Genomic DNA, 26,443 nt, shown 5'->3' with positions numbered 1-26,443 from the left:
TCACCTCAGCAGTGCACAAGAGCCCATGCTGTGTGTGTAGGGGATGAGAAGCAGGCCTGGTATAGGCACTCCTGTCATACCATGATTAGAGCATCCTCATATAGGTGCCTCAAGCAAGGAGGAGTATGGAAACACAGAACTGTTTGGGTTGGGAAAGGTCTCTAAGGTCATCAAGTCCAACCATCAACCTAAAACCACCATGCATTGTCCAGAAGTTTCTTGAACACCTCCAGGGATGGTGACTGGTGACTACCACCTCCCTGTGCATCCTGTTCCAATGCCTGACCACTCCTGCAGGAAAGAAGTTTTTCCTAATCTCCAACCTAAACCTGCCCTCGAACAGTTTCAGGCAATTTCCTCTCGTTCTATCACCCAGGACTAGGCAGAAGAGACCAACCCCCACCTCACGCCAGCCTCCTTCCAGGGGGCTGTAGGGAGTCAGGTGGTCTCCCTTCAGCCTTCTCTTCTCCAGGCTGAACAATCCCAGTTCCCTTAGCTGCTCTTTATAGGACTTTATTCTCCAGACTCTTCACCAGATTTGTTGCCTTTCTCTGGACCTTTTTCATCCCCTCAATGTCCTTCTTGGGATGAGGGCCCAGAATTGAGTCCAGTATTAGAGGCGTAGCCTGACCAGTGCTTCACTCCACTCTCCTTCCAGGAAGTTGTAGACAGCAACAAAACCTCCCCTCCTGTGTGTGGAAAATACAGCCAAAGTGACCCAGGCAGAGAGGAGAATCAGAGCCACAGACTGCTTCCAGTTGGAAGGGGTGACTAAGGGCCATCTAGTCCAACCCCCCTGCAGTCAGCAAGAACAGCTGCAACTACATCAGATTGCTCAGAGCCCCAAGCCACCTGACCTGCAGTGGTTCCAGGGATGGGACAGCTACCACCTCTCTGAGCAACCTGGGCCAGGTCTGACCACTCTTAGTGCCAAACATTTCTCCCTTTTCTCCAGTCTGAATCTCCCTTTTTCAGTTGAAACCATCACCCCTTACCCTGTCAAAGCAAGCCCCTGTCTGTCCCCACATCCCTAGCTAAATTCAGCATTCCCAACTTCTGCCATTCCCCACACTGAGTCTATCTTCCATGCTCAATATTGCATCTTTCATGGGACAGCAAATCAATTTGCAGACATTACTGGAAGAAATTAAACTCCCATTTGAAGGGGGAGGGTAGCAGCTACTTCTGAATGAGAATCTCTGGGCAGGTGGCCCCTTGCATCCAGTGACAGTCAATAGCATTTAGGTCATGCAATCATAGAATGGTTTGGGCTGGAAGGAATTCCGACCCTCTGCCATGGGCAGAGGGACTTTCCACTAGACCAGGCTGCTCAAGGCCTCATCAAACCTGGGCTTGGACACCTCTAAGGAGGTGGCATCCACAACCTCCCTGGGCAGCCTGTTCCAGTGTCTCACCACCCTCACTGGATAGAATTTCCTCCTAACATCCAGTCTGAGTCTCCCCTAGCAGTCTCAGCACACTGAAGCCCAAATCCTCCTTGACCTTCCCTTCCAGCACACAGCTCTCCAGAGCTTCATCACATTTAAGCAAAGCCTCTAGAACCCCTCAGGTAGTACAGGCACTCACATCCTCTCTTCGGTCACACGTAGCCTGAGCCTCATAACTACTACATCAACATCCCATTGTGGTGACTTCCAGAGGGACTGGGGAAAAAACAGCAGCAAGAGAGGCAGCTAAAACAGCAATAAGAGTGTTTGCAGGAAAGGAGAGTGATTATCACCTGCAGCAATGGCTTGGGAAGTTCCTCAGACGCTCTCAGACCCTGAAGACTGATTTTTTTTTTGTTGTTTTGGTTTGGGTTTTTTTTGCTACCAGTCTGGCCTGCCCCCTCCTCCACCAGTGTCCCAGATTCCTCGTAAAGGTTGGCTCCTTACAAGGCTGAGCACAGATAACTTAAAGTGCAACAATAAACAGCAAGGCACATGCAGGGTGGAAGTGTAGGACAGTAGCAGCAGAACAAGCTCCTGCTGTTTGACACCACCATGCCCGAGACCCCCAAACCCAGGTTTCACTTGTCCTGATGCTTCAAAACATACAGCAGAAAGCTCCTTTAGCAAGTGCAGTTCAAGAAAAGCGGTTAGATCCTGTGGGGAAGGCTTCAGTTGGCCAAAGGGGAAGTCTAAGGGAAGGTCACAAAGTCTAAAGATGAGACTGTGAAGTCATTTGGGCTCTAAAGGCACAGAGAAGCAGGAGAAGCACTAGAAGCCAAGGAGTCCAATGCAAGATAAGGGCTCCTCAGGTCACTGGGCACCACTGACAATAATCTGGCCCCATCCTCTTCCCCACTTCTCTTCATTGAGCAGATCCCCTCTCAAGCTGCTCTTCTGCAGTCTCAGCAGCCCCAGGGCTCTCAGCCTTTCCTCCTCATAGAGACACCTGAGGCCCCTCAGCATCTCTAGAGCCTCCATTGGACCCTCTCCAGTACTAGAAATATTCCAGTAGTTCTGTCCCTCTTGACCTGGGGAGCCCAGAGCTGGACAAAATACTCCATATTTGATCTCACTACAGCAGAGTAGAGAGAGAGGAGAACCTCCCTCAACCTGCTGGCCACACTCTTCTTCAACCACCCCAGGAGACCATTGGGATTCCTGGGCACAAGGGCATACTGCTGGCTCATGCTGAGTTTCTTGTCCACCAGAACTGCCAGGTCCTTCTTCAGAGAGCTGCATTCCAGCAGGTCTGTCCCTGACCTGTACTGGGGCAGGAGGTTATTCCTCCCAAGCAGGCAGCAAGACACCGAGGCAGTAACACAAAGTGTGTCTGCAGAAACAACACTAGGTGAGGTGGGGCAGCAGGAGGTAAGCACAGGAGGCTCCATCTTTCAGGAGGACAGGCAGCACAAACAGCTGCCAGAGCCACCACTCACCACCCAACACCTGCCCCTTCCAACGTAAAGGTCTGATTCAGTGCATGAAGGGCTCAGCACTGACTGCATCTTGTGGTGCAGACATCCCAAGCATTAAGACATGCAACTTTGCAGCAGTTTGCTGGCACTGCACCTAGCCAGCCCTTTTGCCTGGAGTAGATAGGATCACAAAACACATTTGGTTGGATCCTCAGAGGTCATTCTGTCCAACCCCAGTGCAGTCAGCAGAAACATGTCTGGTTGCTCAGGGCCCCATTAAGTTTGACTTTGATTATCTCCTGGCATAGGGCCTCAACAACCAAGGCCCAAAGACCCAAAGGTGCATTCCTACCTTCTTGGCAGACAGATCACCTCGTGTTGTTCTGCCCTTCTCATCCCCATAACCTATGAACATCCTTTTCAGGCTGAGAAAAATAACACTGTTACCAGCTTACAAGGGGCTCATATGGCACAGACATGGGGAAGGAGAAGAGAGAGGAGAAATTGAGCAGCTCCTAAAGAAGATGCTTTGAAAAGCAGCAGATTTGGGTTCACATGTGAAAGAATCACTGGCACAGGAAGATTTTGGTGGGTTCCTACTGCTGTTGGACAACGTGTGTGCAGACAGCACTGCCTCCCTCCTTAAGGACTGCTCCAACCACAGGAAAAGCCACATCTCTCCCCACCCCAAGAAGTCCCTGTCTGTGCTTTGATTTCCTGTATGGGCTGAGACAGGGTCCCTGCTCTCCCTTAGGAAACACTCAGAGCCACTGGCAGCATGTGGCACACTGTAGGGTAGAGGAACTCAAGACCTTCACTTTGTGCTTTCCTACAATAAATCACTACAGCTAATATTGTACGAGCCAAAGACTCTTCAGCTGAAGGGTCATTTGAGACTGCCTGAATGTAAACTTCATGGAATGGGAAGAATTAAGATATTTCAGCTTCTGCTTGAGAAATAGGAACTGAAGAATGCTGCCTGCACCAGCAACCAAGTGATAGTGAGCCCTTAACCTCACAAAGCTCAACCAGGGCAAGTGCAGGGTCCTGCTCCTGGGAAGGAATAACCTCCTGTACCAGTACAGGTGACCTGCTGGGAAGCAGCTCCATTGAGAAGAACCTGGGAGTAGACAGATCCTTTTCAGTGCTTGCACAGTAACAGGACAAGGGTCAACAGGCACAAACTGGAACCCAGAAGGTTCCATCTGAACAGGAGAAGAAGAAAATTCTTTGGTATGAGGGTGCTGGAGCCATGGAGCAGGCTGCCCAGAGAGGTTGTGAAGTCTGCTTCTCGGGAAACATTAAAACCCCACCTGGCCCCTGTGATCCTGGGCAGCCTGCTGCGGGTGCCTCTGCTTTAGCAGGTCAGTTGGACTAGATGACACCCAGAGGTCCCTTCTCGAGTCCTACTGTTCTTCAATTCTATGATAACACAAAAGATTCCCACCAAGAGGGGTTTGCACTTTTTTTCCAGTGATGCTGAGGCAGGATAAAAGCCAGCACCCCCCAGTACGGTACCAAATTTGTTTCATTTGTTATCTGTCTCCCTTTATGAAGCTCATACTACAGTGAGCAAAACAAATGTGAGGCTGGAATACCAAACTACCAGCACAAACCATGAAATTAGTCTTTAAAGTTGATTGACATTCTCTCTGCTTCTCCTCCCTGTCAAAACAACAGAGGAGAAAAAAAGAAAAAAGCAAAGCACTGCTGCCAACACCAAATCATTCAAGTGTCCAAAAAACACCAGCCAAACAAAAGGGTGATTAAACAGAACCTCCCCGCTTGAAAACGCAGCTCGAAGAGAATACAAGACAACATTGTCAGCCATGGTCTTTGTCCCCATGCCAGTGACATGGAGATGTCTCTCTTCTGACTCAGTGGAAAGGAATTGCCAGAGGACAAGAGATTGTTTGCAAGTCTGCAGGAGTTGAAGAAATCTCAGCTTCTGCACTTGCAATGTGTCCAAAAGGCTCTTCTTTTCTGATTGCCCTGCCCGAAGCAGCAGGTAGCACAAGCAAGTCTAGTCCTTGAGTGTTTAAAAGCTGTTTTGTGGATTAACTAGTTTATAAACATCACAGAAGAGCACAGAGAAGGGGGTTTATTTCCTTTATTTCCTTTCATAACATCTATTCCTGCTGCCACTTTTACATCTTATTTCCTAGAACCTCCTCTTCTTTCAGTACTCAGCCAGCTGCACACAAAGCATTATCGAACACCACAGCAAGAACCAAAATAAATTGCTCCTTCCCTTCTGTTTCTCATCTTGTGAGCACCTCCAGATACTTGAAGAGACAAAAGGAGACTACATAGATGCTGTTCTTGGGATGTGGGTTTTGAACTCCCCGTGTTTCATGTCTTGACAGCTTCATCTCCCCACCCTCCATCCTCAAACTTCCAAACCAAGGCCAGTACCTGTTCTGGAGGAAAAGTCCATCAGCACTAACATGCTTGGGCCATTAGAGTCATGCACTGTGATCATGCTACTATATGGCATCTAAGAAATGTTTCAGGAGATTTCAGATGGCCTGAAATTGCACCAAAGGGAGGTTTAGGTTGGACATCAGGAACATTTTTTTTCCTGCAGGAGTGGTCAGGCATTGGAACAGGCTGCCCAGGGACATGAAGTCACCATCCCTGGGGGTATTCAGGAAACCTGTGGACGTGACACTTGGGGACATGGTTTAATGGCCATGGTGGTGTTAGGTGGACAGCTGGACTCAATTTTAGAGGTCTTTTTCCAACCAAAACAATCCTGTGACTCCATGACCCTAAAGCATTAGACCAGCAGCTGGACATTCTGCAGTTCAGGGCATGTGCTGAAGTTGCACAGAGCTTTAATGTCCACCTGAAGCATAACCTCTTATGGACAGACCACACTGCAGGATGTAAATCTGAGGTTTAAACCACATATTGACCAATAGCTCATCCTGAATGGTTTAGGTTTGGCAAAGTTGAAAGCAAAGATGAAGTCACCACACATACATCATCAGGTACCAGAAATAAAGTTTCCACTCTTGGCTCCATTGAGCTAAACCCAAGCCTATCAAGGAGGCACCCAACAGCATGGGCAGGAGTTTTCATTCATGCTGCCTGTGAGCACACAGGTACTGCAAGCTATACTTTGAGTCACTTGATTTGTCACTATATCAGTTATACAGCTCACCTTAGTCCTCTTCTGCATGGCATGGGCCAGTGCTGGCAAAAGAATTTTTGACCATTAGAACCAAGAAGCACTTTCCAGTCCAAGAGACTTGGACATACTTCATTTCCCAGGCTCAGACACTGGATACAGCCTGGCCAGACCTCTCCATCCCAGAGGCATGGTAGGGCCAAACAGCTCTTGGAAAGCTCTTCACCAGCTCCCTTTCCAGCCATGATTGGATCCTGCCTTCCAAGAGCAACCCCCTGCCCCCTACACAGTGCTCTTGGTTCCTGGCTCATTTTTCTTTTCTCTTCTGACACTAAGTAATATGAGCCACCAAAAATATTAAGCCAATAATCATAAGTCCTCAGAAGCCACTGCTGATTATTTCCACTGCAAGAAGCTGTTTAGAAGATTGAAAGCCCACGTTCAGGGATGATACTTTAAGATCTAATACTCTGAATTAGTCCTAAAGAAATTAATAGAAAAACCCAACAGGGTTCCACTTTCTCAGCTCATACGAGTTTAGTGTCCTTGCAGAAGAGCCACATTAGCTAAAACAATGGTAATTTAGCCCAGAATTACCAGCACTTTGCCTTCAGCACAAATCCTTGCCTAACTCACATCATTTCTTAGCTTTCATCTACACCCACATCCTCCAGAGAGCAAAAGGCCATTTTTCTATGCTAAAGGTGCACTGCCTGGTGCAGATGAAACCTATCACATGGGGAGAGATGAGGAAGGTTTGATCTGCAGAGGTGGTGAAGTCTGCTTCTCTGGAGACTCTCAAAATGTGCCCGGATGCATTCATGAGTGGCCTGCCCTAAGTGATCCTGCTTCAGTAGCAAGGTTGGGCTCGCTCTCTGGAAGTCTCTTTCAACCCATGACATCCTGTGATTTCACCTCATGGAAGGTGCATGCAGAGGTGCATGCACCTGCACCCAGAGAAAGGTTGGAGTGAGGTGGAGGTTGGCCTTATCTCCCTAGTATCACGTGATAGAACAAGAGGAAATGGCCTGAAATTGTGCCAGGGGAGGTTTCAGTTGGACATTAGGGACAATTTCTTTCCTGAAGCAGTGGTCAGGCATTGGAACAGGCTGCCCAGGGAGGTAATGGAGTCACTATCCCTGGAGGTGTTCAAGAAACCTGTGGACATGGTAGTTTAATGGCCACGGTGGAAATTCCTTACAGTGAGGGTAGTGAGACACTGGAATGGGTTTCCTAGGGAGGCTGTGGATATCTCCTACCTGGAGGCATTGAAAGCCAGGTTGGATGAGGCCTTGAGCAACTTGCTCTAGTGGAAAGTGTCCCTGCCAATGGCAGGGGGGGGCTGGGGCTAAATGATACTTCATGTCCCTTTCGACCAAACCATTCTGTGGTTCTATGCACAAGGCAGACCCAGGTACGGAGTCCAGATTTGGAACAAAGCACTACAGTCAGTACAGCTTTTTGTAACTTCACCTGAAGGCTCAGAAAGATCCACCCCAAAGCCCTCCCTAAACAGATACATTATTTTAAAAAGCCCTATAAACTCAAGGGCCACAATGAGGCTTGAGGCTTGTTGCTCTTTAAGTGTCAGGTGTGTCATTTGTAGAGCTTGGGAAATCTAGGTGGTGACATTACCAAAGTGAGCTGGAGGAAGCAAGCTGCTGAGTAGGTATCTCCTACCATTAGCTTCCAAACCCCAAAGACATCCCTGGAGCAAACCCAAGTGTTTAGGGGGAGAACATCCTAACAATTACAGAGGGCAAACAATAGAGGGCACCAATTCAGTTAGTGCTCTGGGATGGCTTGAGGGTTGAAGCTTTGGAATGGCTGAAGATTACACAAATCTTATCCATGAAGGTATCCACGAGGACTTCCCCCACACACTTGGCAGGGAGCAGAGGGCTTGAGGAAACAGAACAACTGCAACAGCAACACTCAAACCACACAGCAAGCCGATGCTAGGCAAAAGCTCTGACTTGCCCCAAGCTGCAGCATGCTCCCACACCTGGATAGAGTCAAATGCCACCTTCCCTAGCATGAACACCTTCAGGTCTTACAGCTGGAGGAAACTCATTCAAGATAATTGCTTTAATGACCACAACACCCAACCGTCTGGGCTGCTGCTGATGTAAGAAGCCAAATAACCGTAACGCAGCAGCCTGCTGTGCTGACACGCACAGTGGTTACAAGCCAGCCTACAAGAGATGGCTCAGCAGCACATACAAATACATTTCTGAAGTAAAACAAGCTCAAAACCAAAGCCAACCCTGAAAAGAACTCCTGAAAGCAAATTTGGGTGGCAATGGGGAAGAAGAAAACAAGACCCTTCTTATATCAGTGAAAGCATGAAAAGAAATCAATGCAAGCCTCTCCCCATCCAAGCCCAGTAGGTCATTAAGGGCTTTTTCCCCCACCACAGCTCAGGCAGAGGTCACTAGGGGGGTTTCTCACTCACCCAAGCCCACACAGAGGTCATTAGTGGGGAGTTCCTCCTCATTAAAACAAAGATACTCTAAGCACTTGCTGCCTTGGGTCGACCCCTGTCTTTCATGGACCACCACCACAGGTACTGCTGCAAGATGCCCCTGTTGCAACAAACAGACATGAAGTTTGGTGTCCCTGCACTGAGGCAGGTATCTCCCTGGACAAATTGGATTTTTTAGAACTGCTCTACAAAATTGTAGATCCTCACTGCAATGGGCACATCCAACAAACCAGACCCAGGGCCAGCTTGTTTGCAAAGACAACTTACATGCCCTCAGCCGAGTACTCGCACTTACTGGCACATCTGAAGCTGTGATTTTGGAGGTGAAGAGCTCTCTCCCATTAGCAGTCATAAAGACCATCTGGGCCTCTGCTCCCTGATTAAAAGACCATAGAATCCTTAAGTTTGGTAAAGGCCTCTAAAATCTAGTATCAGGTGATAGAACAAGGGGGAAAGCACTAGTTATTGTACAAGCAGAGGTTTAGGTTGGAGATTAGGAACAATTCCTTTCCTGCAAGAGTGATCAAGCACTGGAACAGGTTGCCCAGGGAGGTGGTGGAGTCTCCATCCATGGAGGTGTTCAAGAAACCTGTGGAGATGGCGCTTTGGAACATGGTTTAGAGGCTGTGGTGATTTTGAGTCGAGGGTTGGTCTCGGTCTCAGAAAAGACCAAAGTAATTCTGTCATTCTACGATCATCAATCAAGCCCAACCGTCAGCAGTAAGGGTACATGCAGCACATCATCAACCAGAATTAACCCAATTCATTTCCTCAGGGAGACTAAACCCCACAAGGCAGTGCCGATGGGTCTAGTGGGAGTGTCCCTGCCCATGGCAGGAGGGTGGAACTAGATGATCTTTAAGGTCCCTTCCAACCCAAGCCGTTCTGTGATTCTGTGATGCTGATCCTGGGAGATAAATCATAGAATTGTTTCCGCTAGAAAAGAGCTCCAAGATCATTGGGGGGGGGGGAGCCCCCTATGCCTCCGTCCATTTTACCTTCAGAACCACCTTTTTGTTCGACTCCTGGGGTGGCAGCAGGGGTTGGAGAGAGGACCCAACCCCAATGACTTATTAGACGCTGATTCTCACGGTGCTTTCCTCCCGCCCTCCCTTGGACAAAGAGCCGCTATTGTCCCCAGCTCTGGACACGCTGAGCCCCCCCACCTCCACCCCCGTGTCCGCGACCCCCGTGGGGGCAGAGCGGCCCTACCTGAGCTGTCCATGGTGCTGCCGGCCTCGGCCCGGGGCTGAGGCTGCTGCGGCTGCTGCCGCGCCGGGCTCCGGCCGCTCCCCGCCGCGCTGCCCCCGGGCTTCTCCCCGCCGCCGCCCTCAGCGCCGCCGCTCTCCACCAGCTGCAACGATTCATATCCGTCACTACCGGGCTTTTTCCGGTAGCTCCCGAGCAGGCTCATGGAGGGTGGAAAGGGTGGGTGAAGCTCCCTCCGCTTCTCGGAGCGCCGCGGGCAGCAGGGGATGGCGGAGCGGTGCCGGCCGCCCCGAGGGGAGGGGATAGGCGGGACGGCACCGGGAACCGCCTTCCGACACCCCTCCCCACCGCCCAGATACCCGCAGCCCGGACCGCCCCGGACCGCCCCTACGGGGCCCGGAAGCAATAGCGGCGGCTGCCGCCCGGCCCCAGTGGGTGCGGGGGGGATGATGGAGGGAGCGGGGAGCGCACGGGGGTCCCCCAGTGACATCCAACGTCCCTCCCCGCCCCAACGCCCTTCCGTCGTCTCAGATTGGTTTGGGTGGGAAGGGACCTTTAAAGGTCACCCAGTCCGACCCCCCCGCAGCCAGCTGGGACAGCTGCAGCTAGAGCAGGTCGCTCGGAGCCCCAGACAGACAGCCTGACCTGCGGTGGTTCCGGGGATGGGGCAGCTGCCACCTTTCGGCACCCTGGGCCGGGCTCTCACCACCCTCAACATTCAAACAAATGCATTCTTTATCTAGTCTGAATCTCCCTCTGCTGTTTCAATCCATCCCCCCTTGCTCTGTCACACGGGGCCATGCCCAAAAGCCTGTTCCCAGGTTTCTGATCAGCCCCTGGAAGCACTGAAAGGCCACTAGAAGGTCTCGCTGGGGCCTTTTCTTCAGGCTGAACAACCCCAACTCTCTCAGCCTGGCCTCGCAGCAGAGGGCTTCCAGAGCTGACATCCCTGTGGCTGTCTCAGGTCCGGTGTCTCTCCTGGTGGAGGTCTCCAGAGCTGGCCCATCGCTGCAGGAGGCGTCTCAGCCGAGTGGACTGCCTGCAAAAACCGCCGGGTCTGCACCACTGCCTTCTCCGGAGCACTTTGAAACAGGACTTCTCACAGATGCATCCCTGCCCTGAAAGAGGTCCTTCAGCTCAAAGGGTGAGGCTGTACAGCTGACGTGAAGAACTTCTTAAAATAGCAATCACAGAACAGGATGGAGCAGGAGGGACCTTAACGAATGCCTAGTTGCAACCCCTGCCGCAAGCAGGAACAATTTCCTCTAGACAGGCAAATCATCGAATCATTGATCACCACGAAGATCTGTTATGCCAGTGAAAGGTGCATCCCTTGGGAACAGGCCAAGGTCACCAAGCTGTAGGCTGACACTGCCAATTCTGCAGAATAAAGGCAGAGGGATGGCACAGCTGTTCCTCAGCAAGCCTACAGAACCCTAAAGAGCATCTCTGCTTTGGTATGATACCACATCTGCCTGTGAGCAAGCCACCACAGCGGGCACAAATCAGGCACCCAGCTGAAGAAGTGCCACCACGAGTTGCTAAGCCGTTGTTGTTGTGTCTCTCTAATGTATTTTCTGCTTGTTCATATGTAAACAGATTTTGGCCCAACACAAAGTGTCTCCTTGAATAGCTGCTGAGCCATCTCTCAGCTCCACACATTTTACAGCCATGGCCGGTAGACCTTTGTTTCATTTGACATAGAGCCAAGGAACTGGGGGATGCTCCAAAGGAAATGACCACTACTGAGCAACTCCAAATGGATTTATGTTTAAATTAAAGTAAAACAAAGGCAAAAAGAAGCCATAACATCCAGACACAGGTATACTTTGAGCCATAGAATCATCGAACTGAAGAGGTTGAAGTGTCATTTGAGATCACCATGACCAACTACTCACCTCTAGAACTTGCAATCCCATGACCGCTGCTAAGCCACTGCCACTAAACCATGTCCCTCAGCACCACATCCACATGTCTTTTAAATATCTCCAGAGATGGTGACTCCACCACCTCCCTGCACAGCCTCTGGCAGACAGGCAAGCCCCCCACTCAGAAAAATAGTGTGGGTTTGCTTCTGAAGCCGTAACATCAATAAGCACTTGGGTAGTAACACCAGACCTTGAAATATCATTGACATGTGGCCTCAGCTTTCCTGCTTAGCACTCCAGGGCAGTGGGCAGCTGGTCTAACCGTGCTTCCTCAAGTGCTATTGTTTGTGTAACTCCTGCAGTTGTATACTGCAGCATGGACAGGGTCCATCTGTGACCCAGGATGTTCTTGGGAAAAGCCAAGCAGATTTACAAGCAGCAGGTAAAAGAAATTAACCTGACAAACAGTTTGCAGCTGGCAGTGGCAACAGTTTGAACTTCAGGTTAGAGTTGTGTGCTTTCTACCCCCTCATTACTGAATCACATCATCTTGGCATGGTGGAGGTTGGAAGGCACTTCTGGAGATCATCCCAGCTAAAGCAGGGACACCCACAGCACTGGTAGCAACAGGAAAGTCCTACAGAAAACATTCTCATAGGAGAATAGCACAGGCACTAGGAGAGGCTCAATCCGATGGGAATTTCACCTTGTCCCTCTCCAAGTACCAGAGCAGGTCCAGAATGTGTCCTTCCTCTGCCTACTGGAGCCTCTTTGCACATCTTTGGCTCAACATCTCCTGCCCAGTGTGGTTGCCACTGTTGTGTCTGCAGAGGCAAAGCACATTCACGCTTAGAACACAAAATACCTTCTCCTTATTGAATCCATCATTAAATAATTTCTTTCCACACCTGTCCCAGACCTTGGGGGATCATAATTTGCTGTCCCAAAGAGGAATCACCAGCATGGCCTGAAGTTCCAGGGTTCTGTAAAACCTCAGCACAGACACCCCACAGGGACCAAGCAGCCTCTTCGGGGGATCTTGGGGCAGAGGAGGCAGAAGGAAACAGGCTTCAGAGTCCCAACCCACTCTGCTTGTAGTTACCATGCACACAAAAAGATGGGATTAGAGAAGCACGTTGTATCACAGTATCATCAGGTTTGGAAGAGACCTCACAGATCATCAAGTCCAACCCTTTACCACAGAGCTCAAGGCTAGACCATGGCACCAAGTGCCACGTCCAACCTTGCCTTGAACAGCCCCAGGGACGGCGACTCCACCACCTCCCCGGGCAGCCCATTCCAGTGTCCAATGACTCTCTCAGTGAAGAACTTTCTCCTCACCTCCAGCCTAAATTTCCCCTGGTGCAGCCTGAGGCTGTGTCCTCTCGTTCTGGTGCTGGCCACCTGAGAGAAGAGAGCAACCTCCTCCTGGCCACAACCACCCTTCAGGTAGTTGTAGATAGCAATAAGGTCACCCCTGAGCCTCCTCTTCTCCAGGCTAACCAATCCCAGCTCCCTCAGCCTCTCCTCATAGGGCTGTGCTCAAGGCCTCTCCCCAGCCTCGTCGCCCTTCTCTGGACACGGGTGTGGGATTTGGTTGAAGCTGCACTTATCCATGAGTTTTCCAGCCCTATGGGAGGTTTCACTGAAGAGAACATATAAAGCAACATTCCTCTCTTCCCCCTGTTCTGCCTTTGGGTTCAGCTAATGAAGAATGCAATGCACACAAGCCCCCATATCAAACAACATGCCGAACTGCACGTGACCCTCAAAAGAAGAGGGCACAGAAAGAATGACCCAGGGAGTCAGCTACTCAGAGAAGCTGATTAGTATCCCTGTGGATTTATTGAGCGGTGGCTAGTGATCCTACAGACTGTAGAGGAGTTGTGTCAGAGTGGTGAGGCTGGCAGGTGCCACTAAGGCTGTGGGAGATGTTAATGACATGCTAAGGAGGACTGTATGTTGCTCAAGACTCAGGAGAGACAAACTCTCTCCCTGTTACTGACCTTGGAAATGTCAATTGATTTGCCAGCCACTAACTCTGCCTGAGTTGAGGCTCTCCTGGGTAAAGTCTCTTTTCATTGCTGTAATCAAGCACCAACTACACTGAGGTGCAATTCCTTTTTTTTTCTCCCACCTCTCCTCCAACTAGATGAACAGTTAAGGTGAAATATTATCCTCTGAATTCATCATTAATTCATTTAAACCATGGAGTGTTGCAAGAACTACAAATAGAACTTGGAAATTAATTGGATACCTGGAGCAGCACCCTTGGAACTCAATAAACTAAACATTTTTCCCCAACTTACTCTGCTGCGAGTAATAAACTCTTCCTACGCAAAGTGCTCCTGCAAGGAGTCCAGACCCAGGTGTGTGTCCATGGGGGTGTATATGGGAGGTATCAACTGTGCTGGCAGCTGGGATTGCTCAGCCTGGGGAAAAGGAGGCTGAGGGAAGACCCTTGCATTCTCCACACCTCACTGAAAGAGAGTTGGAGCCAGATGGGGACTGGTCTCTCTTCTCCCAAGGAAGAAGTGATAGGACCAGAGGATATAGTGTCAAGTTGCACCAGGGGAAGTTTAGGTTGGACATGAGGAATAATTTCTTCCCTAAAAGGGTTGTCAAGGCCTGGCCCAGGCTGACCAGGGCAATGGTGGAATCCCCATCCCTGGAGAGGTCTCAAGGCTGTGTAGATGTGGTGCTGGGGGACATGGGTTAGTGCTGGGTTAATGGATGGACTCAGTGGTCTTAAAGGTCTCTTTGACTCGAAATGATTCTATGACTCTACAAACATCTTTCCTGCTCATCAAGCACAATTCATCCTTCTAGTGCATACTGCTGCACCGGGCAGCTCTTCTTCTCTGCAGCCCGAGGTACAAGGATTTCTCTTACCCATGTCCTCACACTGACACGCACCTTTCCTTGCACTGGGACACTGGGTCACCAAAACACACTCTAGAGAATCAACATTTTTGTCTTTTCCCTCTTCAAATCTGCAGATTACCTTAATTCACAGAAGCCTGAGCTCGGGCTACCTTCAGCACTCCTTTGCCAAGGAAGCTATAAAGTGGACTCTGAAAACAAACAAACCATGCAAGCTCTTTGTCACTGCTCACCTTCCTTCAAACCTTGCCAGGTGGCACTGGCCATGGTTATGTCCTGGAGAACCCTTTAGCAACCCAGAACCCACCCCATCACATGCTACCACATTATCAAGGATCTGAGCTGCTCTAGGAACCACTTTGCTACCAGAAGGAAGCTAACCCAAACTGAAGTATTTTGACTAAAGAGCCCAGTCACTACCTTTGTAGGTTGCTTGGCACCCAGTTCTATGGCATGACCATCACTGGGCACACTTGAGAGCAAAGCACTGAGATTTTGACACCTCATCTACCATCAACAGCTTGCTGTAGAACAGGCATCTTCCCTACCCTATAAACTAGATGGGTGTAGAACTGATAGCACTGACCACTGTGTCTAGGACAGCATCATGCTTACCCCCCAGAACCTCACGTCCTGACAAAACCAGGCCAAACCTAAAATCAAGCCCTTCCCCAGTCACCCCAACAGGAGCCAGGGGGCCAGAGAAGGACACGGCCCACAGGATTCAGCTTTGTCCACAGTTCCCACAGCACTCTTCCAGCAGAAAAGCAAGAGCACCACCCCATGCTTCTGTTGAGTCTTTCCTCTTGGACCCGTGCCACAACAATTTTGCTTCAACAAGTACTCATTCCTTACACTGGATCATCTTTGAAAGTCTCTTCCCACCCAAACCATTCCACAATACACTTCGGAGAAGAGTCTATCCCACCACCCACCGCCTCAGGGAGCACTGACACCAGCATCTCCACTCCCTGGATTTTGAAGGTCTCCAGAGCTCCCAGCATTTCAAACAGGAGCCACTTCTTTGGCTCTGGTTAAGCAAAGGCAGTAGTACTGATTACAGCCAACACTCCCTTCCTCTCAGCACCATTTCAGTTAGCTTTGAGAAGGTGTTGCCTCCTGATTGCATCTGCTGCTCTCCACTCGACTCACCTGCTTCTTGTCAACTTTGAGTACTGCTTTTCCCTCACAGTGAGAAACAAAAGCAAACCCACACTGAGAGCCAAAACAATTCCACCTCGAAAGGAGGTCATCTTTAATCTTTTGGTGTCTTTTTTCAGAATCCCCAACAGCTAACTAAGGCCACCTGATACAATCCAAACAACCTGGAGTGGTTCCAGGGATGGGCCATCTCCCACCTCTCTGGGAAACCTGGGACAGGATCTCACCACCCTCAAGGTAAAAAAATTCCTCTCATTTTCTAGTCTAAATCTCCCTCTTTTTAGTGCAAACCATCACCCCTTGTCCTGTCCCAGCAGGTCCTGCTCAGACCTCTGCCCCCAGCTTTCTGATCATCCACTTTAAGCACTAAAAGGCCACCAGCAGGTCTCCCTGGAGCCTTCTCCAGGCTGAACTATTCCAACTCTCTCAGCCTGGCCTCACACAGAGAGCTTCCAGCCCTCCCATCACTGCTGTGGCTTCCTCCATCCTCCGCTCCAACAGGTCCCTGTCTGTGCCATGCTGAGGGCTCCAGAGCTGGCCCCAGCACTGCAGGTGGAGTCTCACCGTGCTCACCTGGATGAAGTTGCTCTTGCCTTTCTCATCTGGCAAATCATTTGAGGCACACCAGGCAGTCTGCATGGCTGCTTAGCATTATTTTGTTTTCCACTGACTTAAGATGTGCCTCATCTTTGACTGTTGTCTTCTCTTATTTCTCATCTTCTCACCCTGGCAGCACACACCATGAAGTGCATTGCTCTGACTGCAGACTTTTTACTTCTTGCCTTTTAGTCCTGCTGAAGGGCTGTCAGGAATGAGACACAACTTACTCACTGCAGCCCAGGACTTGTGTCAAGAGTATTCAAGGACTTGACTGGCTCCTCAGCAATGCTGAGCTATGGAGATGCTCGCCAGGGGCTGTTGTAGACACTAAAGATGTCCATGATTCAGAAAGAGGGGAGAGAAATAGATGGGGAAAACAAATCTATAAGGGGCCATTAAGTAGCTATGTATCAGTGGTCACTCAGGAAGTCCTCAGCCTGCAGACTGTTGGAAAATTGGAGGCTCTGCAGCCATTCATACAATTCCCGAGGCCAAAATCAGATACCAAGATAAGAATCAGGTATTTTCACAGAACCACAAAATCCCAACATTGTAGGGGCTGGAAAGAACCTCTGGAGATCTTCCAGTCCAACCTCCCTGCTAAAGCAGAGGCACCTCTAGCAGCTTAGAATCATAGAATCAACCAGGTTGGGAGAGACCTCCAAGCTCATCCAGTCCAACCTAGCACCCAGCCCTATCCAGTCAACTAGACCATGGCACTAAGTGCCTCATCCAATCTTCTCTTGAACTCCTTCAGGGATGGTGACTCCACCACCTCCCTGGGCAGCCTATTGCAATGCCAATCACTCTCTGTGTGAAGAACTTCCTCCTAACATCCAGCCTAGACTTCCCCCGGCACAACTTGAGACTGTGTCCCCTCGTTCTGTTGCTGGCTGGCTGGGAGAAGGCTTGCCTGGGCAGCTTGCCCAGCATCACAATGGCCAGGTGGGTTTTGAAGCTCTCCAGACAAGGAGACTCCACAGCCTCTCTGGGCAACATGCTCCAGGGCTCTGGCACCCTCATACCAAAGAATTTTCTCCTCCTGTTCAGATGGAACCTCCTGGGTTCCAGTTTGTGCCTGTTGCCCCTGTCCTGTCACTGGGCACAGCTGAGAAGAGTCTGGCCCCATCCTCTTGCCCCCACAGGTCCTTTAGCTCCTCCTGAGCATTGATCAGATCCCCTCCCAAGCTGCTCTTCTGCAGGCTCAGCCCCTCCAGGGCTCTCAGCCTTTCCTCCTCACAGAGCTGCTCCAGGCCCCTCAGCATCTCTGTAGCCCCCACTGGATTCTCTCCAGTACTTCTCAGTCTCTCTTGAACTGGGGAGTCCAGAACTGGACCCCATACTCCAGATGCATCATCCCTAGGGCAGAGTGGAGAGAGAGAACCTCCCTTAACCTGCTGGCCCCACTCTTCCTAATGCACCCCATGAGACCATTTGCTTTCCTGGCCATGAGGACCCATATCTGGCTCATGGTGGACTTGTTGCCCACCAGCACTCCCAAGCCCCACTATGGCAAGCCCCCCATCACTGAGCTGTAAATGGCTAATACCAAGAGATATCTGGGCACATCCTTCCTAAACCTCTGTGCTAGCCTGGGGATATGTGTGTGACCCCTACTAGAGGAGACATACCAGGGCAGCAGCACACAGATGCTGGAAACAGCTCATCTCTACTAAACCTGGCTACTTCCAACTTACAAGGAGTTCCAAAGCTGAGTTACTAACTCCTGCACTTACAGGCTGCAGCTTGCATTAGGATTTACATTTCAAACAATCTGTTGCCCAAATCTTTTATCTTTTTAAAGGGAAAGAAGAAGTCCAAGCTGTAATTTGAGATTTCTTTCCAGCACATGATTGTTTGCCATGGAAAATGGGTGGTGGGAAAACAAGGAGAAAAATCATACAAGCAAGTGAGTTATGAAAGAGAAGAGATGAAGATGAGATGTAAGGATGAAGTTCTTCACTGCAAGGGTGGTAGTACGATGGAACAGTTTGCCCAGAGAGGTTGTGGATGCTTCATTCCCAGAACCATTCCAGGTCAAATTGTTTGGGGCTCTGAGAAGCCTGCTCTAGTTGCAGATGTTCCTGCTCAGTGCAGAGAAGCTGGAACTAGATCTCGAAGGTCAGTTCTAACCCATACCATTCTATGATTCTAACTGCTGCTGCGGAGCTCAAGGTCAGGCTCCTGCAAACAATATGATACAGTCAGGTCATTGCTCCCCTGTAGCTCCGTGGACCCCTCCACACAGTAAGCCCATAAAAACAGAAGGGGAATTATAGATGGCACTGCCAGCCTGTGCCATGCCAGCCCACCTCTCTCACTTCCACCACTTCCTCCATTTTAGGATGTATGGGATGAGAGTTTTCCTTGAGGGAACAGGCCAAAGGATGAGTTTCCACACTCCAAGCTTCAAAGGGGTAGTTTCTCATGGATACGTAAGTGAGGTCTAGCTGAGAACATTTAGGAGGATGAAGTGTCTGATAGCACAGGAAGGCTTGCCAGAAACCCAGCACATCTCACAGAATCACAGACTGCATCAGGTTGGAAGGGACCCTCAAAGGTCATCTTGTCCAATGTCCCTGCAGCCAGCAGAGACACCTCCAGCTAGATCAGGTTGCTCAGGGCCACATCAGGTGGTGATGGAACATTAAAGCGGTTCTACCTCCTTACAAATTTTAGTAGCGTGGGACTTAGACTAGTAGGAAAACTTCTATTATCAGAGGTTTGTTGTTCTAGCTGCTGTGCAGAACAGCACAAAATTGTGTCTGTCTTGGTGTACAATATCTAGACTAGATATGAGGAAGACATTTTTTACTCTGAGGGTGGTGAGAGCCTGGCCCAGGTTGTCCAGAGAGTTGGTAGCTGTCCCATCCCTGGAACTAGTCCAGGTCAAGTTTTCTGAGGCTCTGAGCAACCTGCTCTAGTTGCAGCTGTCCCTGCCGGCTGCAAGGGGGGTGGACTAGACGACCTTTAAGGTGCCTTTCAACCCAAACCAGTCCATGATTGCATGGCCTCCTGCCTGTGGTCCTGCACCACACTTAGCTGATGCTGTTTGGGCTCAGATTTGTATCCACTCCTCATTTCCACAGCAGACCCCAGATACTGCTGTCTCCCCTGCTGCTGCTGCTGCTGCTTTCAATCCACACAGCACTCTGCAGCTTGGAGAGAACAGCTTGGACCTGATTCAAGGGCAGAGACGCCCAGTTGCATTGGCGTGGGAATAGCTTGCAGCAGATTGCCCTGCCTTTGGGTGCAGGCTGTAAATTCAGCCGTGCATGAGCCGGGAGTCTGGTTCGCAGTGATGCCACAGCCCCTTTAAGCCGGGCTGGGTGTGAACGCCCTCATCCCTCTCCTCATTGACACCACAAAGGGTACCAACCTCCTCTTTGCTATTTCCTTCACTACTAACTGAATCAGCCCCTTGTGAATCAACCTCTCGTGGATCCCACGGCTTGGCGGCTTTGACTGGGAGTGCATTGCTGGGATGCCTTCAAGACACCAGGCCGTAGAAGAGCTCTGTCAAGACCTAGCTGAAGCTGTGCTTGACTCAGCAAAAAAGGATTCAGAGCAATTTTCCTCTCCCAGCGATGCCTCCTGCACTGCTGTAAGCTGCTCCACGCTGTGGGATGCTCTCCCGAAGGCTGCAAAGAGCCTAGAGCCAGGGATACTGGGCATTATTGGGTTCAGTTTTGCCTCTTATGACAAGAAGGACATTCAGGTGCTGGAATGGTTTCAGAGTAAGAAAGCTGGTGGAGGATCTGGAGAACAAGGCTGGGGAGGACCATCTGAAGGAACTGGGGTTGTCTAGTCTGGAGAAAAGGAGGCTGAGGAGAGACCTCTTTGCTCCCTATCACTCCCTGAAAGGAGGTTGGAGCCAAGCAAGGGTTGGACTCTTCTGAGTAACAAGTGACAGGACAAGAGGAAATGGCCTGAAATTGTACCAGGGGAAGTTTAGGTTGGACATTAGGAAGATTTTCTTTCCTGAAGGAGTGGTTAGGCATTGGAACAGGCTGTCCAGGGAGGTGGTGGAGTGACCATCCCTGGAGGGGTTCACAAACCCTCCATATGTAGACATGGCACTTTCAGGCATGGTTTAATGACCATGGTGGTGTTTGGTTGTTGTTTGGGCTCAATGACCTTCGAGATCTTTTCCAACTGAAATGATTCTATCATTGTGTCACAGAGCTACAGGAAACTCACAGTGCCACTTAGATCCAGCTTCGAATTTCACTGCCATTTAAGGCAAGAAAGAATCTATGATCACGCACATTAAAGTAACACCACAGGGCCCAGTCTACATAACGTGGCTTTAGAGTAAGTATACCTTGTGGCTCCCAGGCTGGGAAGCATGGATGTGTTCCACTTTACCTTCAGTAGTCTTTTGGGGTGGAAAATGGTTGGACTGGATTATCTCAAAGGTCTCTTCCAATCAAAATGATTCTATGAAAGCAAATGCCAGGAGTAAATGTGTGCAGAGTCAGAGAACCTGCCCACATCCTACCCTGTGGTGCCTTAAAGAAGACCACACACAGTCACCATTCTGCTGAGGAACCTTTGCTAGCTAGAAAGCAAACTGCTCCTCCTGCAAACTTCTCCATGAAAACTATTCCTTGGAAAAGGAATTCAAGTGTTTGGGGCTTTTGTTTTTCCTTTGAAACATGGTCTAGAGAAGGGAACAAACTGCATGGCAAAACTCCCATTTCAGAGACTTTGGAGAAAATCCTGGCCCTTGCCTCGGTTTCCCTGCAGGCTTTTGTTCTGTGCATCCAATTTCTCCATCTCTCTGCTTCCCAGACATGATTCGGGGATGCAAATGGTGTCCTTTCCCACCCTTATTATTCCTGGTTACTGAAGGCAGTTCCTTCAGGAGAAAGAATTCTCTCTGTTGGTTACAGCACCTACCAAAACAGAAGTTCATGTGACATAAATCACTATAGAGGCCATAAAACATAGCTTAGCATTTAGTAGAAACATTTCTTTTTAGCAGTATTTATAGCATTTTAATCTGGAGAGCTTCCCGTGGCTGCTTTATCCCCCCTGGAAAACATCTATAATCCAATTTTTATGGTGAATGGCAGTGAGAGTGTCTGGGCCTGGTACAGTCCCAGCTGGGATTGCCACACCATGTTGCCTACAACCAGGGATTGTTCTCCTCCAAATCTGAGTGCTGGGGGGTGCCACACACCCAGCAATGACCAGCCTGCTGTGAGCAGCTCCACAGTGGTTTCAGACATCTCCCCATCTCTGCAGCATCTCTCTGGCTCCAGCTGTTCACTACAGATGCTCGAGTTATACCTTTTGCTGCATCCCTCGCGTGCTGGTGGTGCTCACTGCCTTAGCAAGGCGAATTTTGGCCAGCCAAGCAGGGCTGGGGGCGTGGTAAAACACAGCCCCGTTGTGTCGGCACGGAAGCCACAAGCCATGCTACCCCAATTTTGATCCCCAAAACAGAGCAGCACAACTCTTGCCAAACTGTCCACTGCTATGATCCATCAATCCCCCTTCCCACACATGCCCCAGGGCTACCACCCTAATTTTGCAGTGGAGCAAGATGGATTTTAGTAAAAGCTACCTCCTCCCCTCCCCCAAACCAAATGCAGCTTTGGGGATGGGTGCAGAGCAGATGCAGCAGGACAATCCAAACCCTGAAATGCCAATTTTGATCTCAAAACCTAAGTAGCACATCTGGGTTCCAAACTCTCTGCCACACGATCCATCAACTCCCTTTTCCACACATGCCCCAGGGCTACCACCCTAATTTTGCAGTGAAGCAGGATGGATTTTAGCAAATCCTACTCCCCCCAAAAAAACCCAAACGCAGCTTTGGGGATGGGTGCAGAGTGGGTGCAGCAAGAGGCCCCAGCCTTAATCTGCAGCAGGGCAGGATTAGTGGAGTCAGCAACGAAAGGTTGGTGCTTACACTGCCGGCGGGCACGCAGGCAAAACCCGGCGCTCAAGGACAGCTGACAGCTCCTCCTTAAAGCCTGCTCCTATATGCTGCATCCATCAGCTCCAGGAAGCGTTTTCTGGGATCATAAACAAGCTGGCTGTGTCATGGCCAGCTAAATATAGTGCAGGCTGGGTTGCCTCTGTGCTGCCTGAGCCATCTCGATTACTCGGTGCCCTGATTAATATTTTGTATTATTTATTATTTATTTTCCCTCGGGGAAGGCTATGACTAAGAGAAATCCGTGCTTGAAGGCATGTCAGAAGATGGAGGCCCTAGTCTAAAAAGGCAGAAGGGAGTAAATGGAGTTTGCAGAGCTTGGGGGGGGGACACTCTCCAAAATATTCCTCACCCTCCTCCTTCTCCCTCTCCTCCTTCTCCTGCTCTCCTTGGCAATATCCAAAATAAAACTATAGTAACATCAAGCCACAAATACATCAGCAAGGCATTCATGTTTGGCCTGATTTAAAGTGATGGAGCTCCCAGGGGTGATGTCAAGGGGGATAAACACCTACCTGGATCAGCAGTGGGGAGCAGGCTGTCCCTGCTGTCCCCTCCCAGAGCACCCTGGCCGGGGCTGGCTCAGCAAGCCCGTGGCTCAGGCAATGGTGTATGCATGTAACTAGCTATTTCCCCCCCTTCTTTCTGGCCTGAAACAAGGATTTTAAAGAGAAGGCATCTCTGTGTTTGCCTCTGCATTATAAAATTGGGGAGGGGGGTGGGAGGGATTGAAGGTCAGCTTCACAGTGGCTGTGCTGCAAAAGGCTGGACATTGGTATTTTATAGCAGCTCTTAAATACTTCCATACATCCAACTGCCCCTTCTTGTAGGAAGTATAGTTGTGTTCAGATATAAGCTGCAAGCTCCAAGATATAAACTACAAGATATAAGCTAGAAAATATAAGCTCCAAAACATAAACTCCAAGATGCAGGCTCCAGGATCTTATCTCCAAAATATAAGCCACAAGGTATAAGTAACAAAACATATGCCACAAGGTGTAAGCTGCAAGATAGAAGACCCAGGGTGCAAAGCACAAAATACAGGCTCCAAGATATAAGCTACAAAACACAAGCTGCAAAAAATACAAGATACAAGATGTAAGTAACCAAATACAAAGTATAAGACCCGAGATGCAAACTGCAAAATATAAGCTATGAAAATACAAGACACAAGATGTGAGTAACCAAATGCAAGGTATAAGACCCGAGATGCAAACTACAAAATATAAGCTACGAAAATACAAGCTCCAAGATACAAGCTCCAAGATCTATACTGCAAGATCTAAGCTCCAAAATAGAAGCTACAAGATCTAAACAAGATCTAAGCTACAGGATATAAGCTACAAGATGTAAGCTACAAGATGCAAGCTATCAGATCTGAGCCACAAGATGTAAGCTACAAAACAGGAGCACGGTGCAGATCTAAGCCTGAAAATCACTTTATTTTGGGTTGCCGTAGGTACCATGCCCATCTGGCTTTACCCAGCCCTACCATACACAGCCCCCCGTTTTGGGGTGCAAGAGGAGATGCTGATGGAGTTACAGTATCACAGTATCATCAGGGTTGGAAGAGACCTCACAGATCATCAAGTCCAACCCTTTACCACACAGCTCAAGGCTAGACCATGGCACCAAGTGCCACGTCCAACCTTGCCTTGAACTGCCCCAGGGACGGTGACTCCACCACATCGCAGGAGGCAGCTGGAGGTCTCCCAGGACTATAAGCCCAGGTAGACGCCCCCCCCGATTTCAGCCCCCTAGCACCAGCCCGGTGTGCTACCCTGGCAGGAGCAGCAGCTTGCAGCGCGGTGCCCTCCGAGCTATTGCATAACGCGGCGCTGGGGCAGGATTTGCCGCCTCGCCCCGGCGATTACTCAGCACAAGCCTGCCATAAACAGCAGCCCCCTTTGCCGGCGGGGCATCCTCTGGCTCTCCCCCCGTCGTGCCCCACTCTGGGCTAAGCTCTGCTCACCTTGCTCCTCAGAGGCGTGCATCCTTCTGCCCCGCCGCCCGCTGCTGCGGCAGAGCGGTGGGCAGCCCGGCTGCGGTCCCCAGCGCCCGCCGCCCGCCGCTCGTCATCGCTCCCGGGTCACGGGGTGACAGCAGCCATGGCTGGAGCGGCTGCTGCCTGCGAGCTGCTGCCGGGGGCTGTTTGGGATTAGGGAGACTCAGGGAAGGACGGGGATGGAGGCGGACATATCACATCTTCCAAAACGTGGCCTGGAGTGGGATCTGGAGCCGGCAGGGCTGAGCCAGCGAGTGCCAACCCAATCTCTCTCCTCTTTTTTTTTTGCGAAGGTGCAATCCTTGGGATGTGACGTGTCGGAGCTTTGCAGAGCTGGGGATGGGCTGAGGTGCTGGTTGAGACACTTCCCTGGCTAGCCAGGCAGCCAGCACGGCCTGTACACGGCTGCTGACTGCCCCCAAATCTTCATCGGAGCATAAATGCAGATGCGGTGGGTGGCAAACCAGCGGCGACATCGCTTCCAAGCAGGGGTCAGTGGTCAGAGACCGGGGGCTGGTTAGCCTGGAGACATGCAGACTGAGGGGGGATGTTCTCAATGCCGATCAGCAGCTAAAAGGTGAGGTGCAAGAGACTGGGGACAGAATCTTTTCACTGGTGCTAGGCAACAGGACAAGGGGCAGTGGACACAAACTGGAACCCAGGAGGTTCCACCTGAACAGGAGGAGGAAATTCTTTGCTGTGAGGGTGCTGGAGCCCTGGAGCAGGCTGCCCAGAGAGGTTGTGGAGTCTCCTTCTCTGGAGAGCTTCCAAACCCACCTGGACATTGTGATCCTGGGCAGGCTGCTGTGGGTGCCCCTGCTTTAGCAGGGGGTTGGAGTGGATGATCTCCAGAGGTCCCAGCCAAATTCCACCACGCTGAGATTCTGGGATTGTGTAATTCCAGATATCCTGCTCAATTATCCCCTATCCCCACTGTACCAGAGCATCCCAGAAGTCTTATTCTCTCCACACAATGCCCAGGGGAAGCAGATCAGGATAACGACTGATGGGGAAGTCCAAGGCAATGTCCCGGGGCAGACAGATGAAGGGACAAGTTAAAACAACTGGGCTGTAAACAAGCAGAGCAGAGGGCAGAAAGCAAATCAAGAACATGCCCCAAGCCTTAGCTGAGGTATGGGCATTGCTCAGTATACACAAATGCCAGAGACAGGTGGGGATTTTGATGCTCTCCATGTTGCTCTGAAATGCCCTGCAGGGACACACTGCTCTGCTAGTGCCAGGGTGGTTTGTTTGCTTTGCTAGCCACACCAGGTTTGGGTGCAAGTGCCCTGAGGAGAACCATCCCCCCAGGTGGGGTGTCTGGAGGCACCCTGATGCGTGAAGGGAAGGGGACACTCAGCCTTGTGCCACCTCAGCCGCCCTGACAGCACTTGGGGAAAGCTAAGGCTTTGGCATCAGCTTGAGTGTGGTACTTGTCACTTATTCCTATGCTTTTTGATCTCCACTTTTGGATTTAGAGCATTTTCTAGCTTACATAGCTTTTTCCTCCTTGTGTTTATCTGCCCTTGAAACCCTCAGATGGAGTTGTACAGGGGCATTCAACCGTTCTCTGCCTCGGGATGGCCGCGACCCTGACCGCCCAGGCACCACCCACAGCCCTCCCACCAGCCTCAGCTCCTTCACCCATGGATGCCAAGACCAAGCCTTGGCTGTGCCTCTGCTTTTGCTCCTTATCACCCTGGTTTTTATTCCTCCTAATCATTTCAGAGTCTCTGCTTACTCCAAACATGAGCCTGAGGGCCTCAAGCTGCTATTTGGGAATTAGAAGGGAGGGAAGGAAAAAAAAAAAAGGCAGGAAGAAACAAGGCAAAAAAAGGCCTGGATCTGCAAACCAGCAGTGATGGGCGGGGGCACCTCAGCTTATGGCTTTTAATTCCCTCTGCCCCAATACATGTGAGGGATTAGACAAGGCACAGGCAACAGCCAGAGCCTTGCTGTGCCTAATGCTCTCCTGTGTTTCTGCTGGGGGAACCTAAATGGGAGAATAAAAACCACTTTATGTGCAACAAGGATGCAGCCTCAGAGGGTTGCAACTGGGCTTTTTTACTGATGTTTTGGATTGGATCAATTAAAGGAGCTGATTGTAAGATAGGACCCAAAGAGCAGCATTGTGCCCAAGCCCAAAGCTGGTGAAGGGTCTGGGGAACAGGTCTGATAAGGAACTGGAGTCGTTCAGCCTGGAGAAACAGCGGCCAAGGGGAGACCTTCAGGCTCTCTAACAACTCCCTGAGAGAGGGTTGGAGCCAGGTGGGGGTTGGTCTCTTT

General features: G+C 50.4%; 1 protein-coding gene and 1 long non-coding RNA gene across 4 annotated transcripts in view; one reads left to right on the top strand and one right to left on the bottom strand.

Moving 5' to 3' along the window:
- Window positions 1-24,433, bottom strand: part of DNAJC6 (DnaJ heat shock protein family (Hsp40) member C6) — a 61,683-nt gene extending 37,250 nt beyond the window's left edge. The window contains exons 1-2 of one of the 3 annotated variants that reach the window (XM_064147429.1): window positions 24,125-24,433; window positions 9,697-9,838 (exon numbers count right to left, since the gene is read on the bottom strand). In XM_064147429.1, the coding sequence (XP_064003499.1) occupies window positions 9,697-9,709 (13 nt within the window). In that variant the 5' untranslated portion in view covers window positions 9,710-9,838; window positions 24,125-24,433. Of the gene's footprint in view, window positions 1-9,696; window positions 9,914-24,124 lie in introns of those variants that run through there. The other 2 variants (XM_064147428.1, XM_064147427.1) reach the window with 2 other exon arrangements.
- Window positions 23,829-26,293, top strand: LOC135177452 (uncharacterized). Its single transcript, XR_010303066.1, has 3 exons — window positions 23,829-23,882; window positions 24,451-24,734; window positions 25,697-26,293. It is a non-coding gene; the product is annotated as an uncharacterized LOC135177452 (long non-coding RNA).
- The last annotated feature ends 150 nt before the right edge of the window (window positions 26,294-26,443 follow it).

This window comes from Pogoniulus pusillus, chromosome 8 (genome assembly GCF_015220805.1).
Source record: "Pogoniulus pusillus isolate bPogPus1 chromosome 8, bPogPus1.pri, whole genome shotgun sequence".
NCBI lineage: Eukaryota > Metazoa > Chordata > Aves > Piciformes > Lybiidae > Pogoniulus > Pogoniulus pusillus.
The sequence above is the reverse complement of the archived record's forward strand: the minus strand, read 5'-3'. Positions and strand labels throughout refer to the sequence as shown.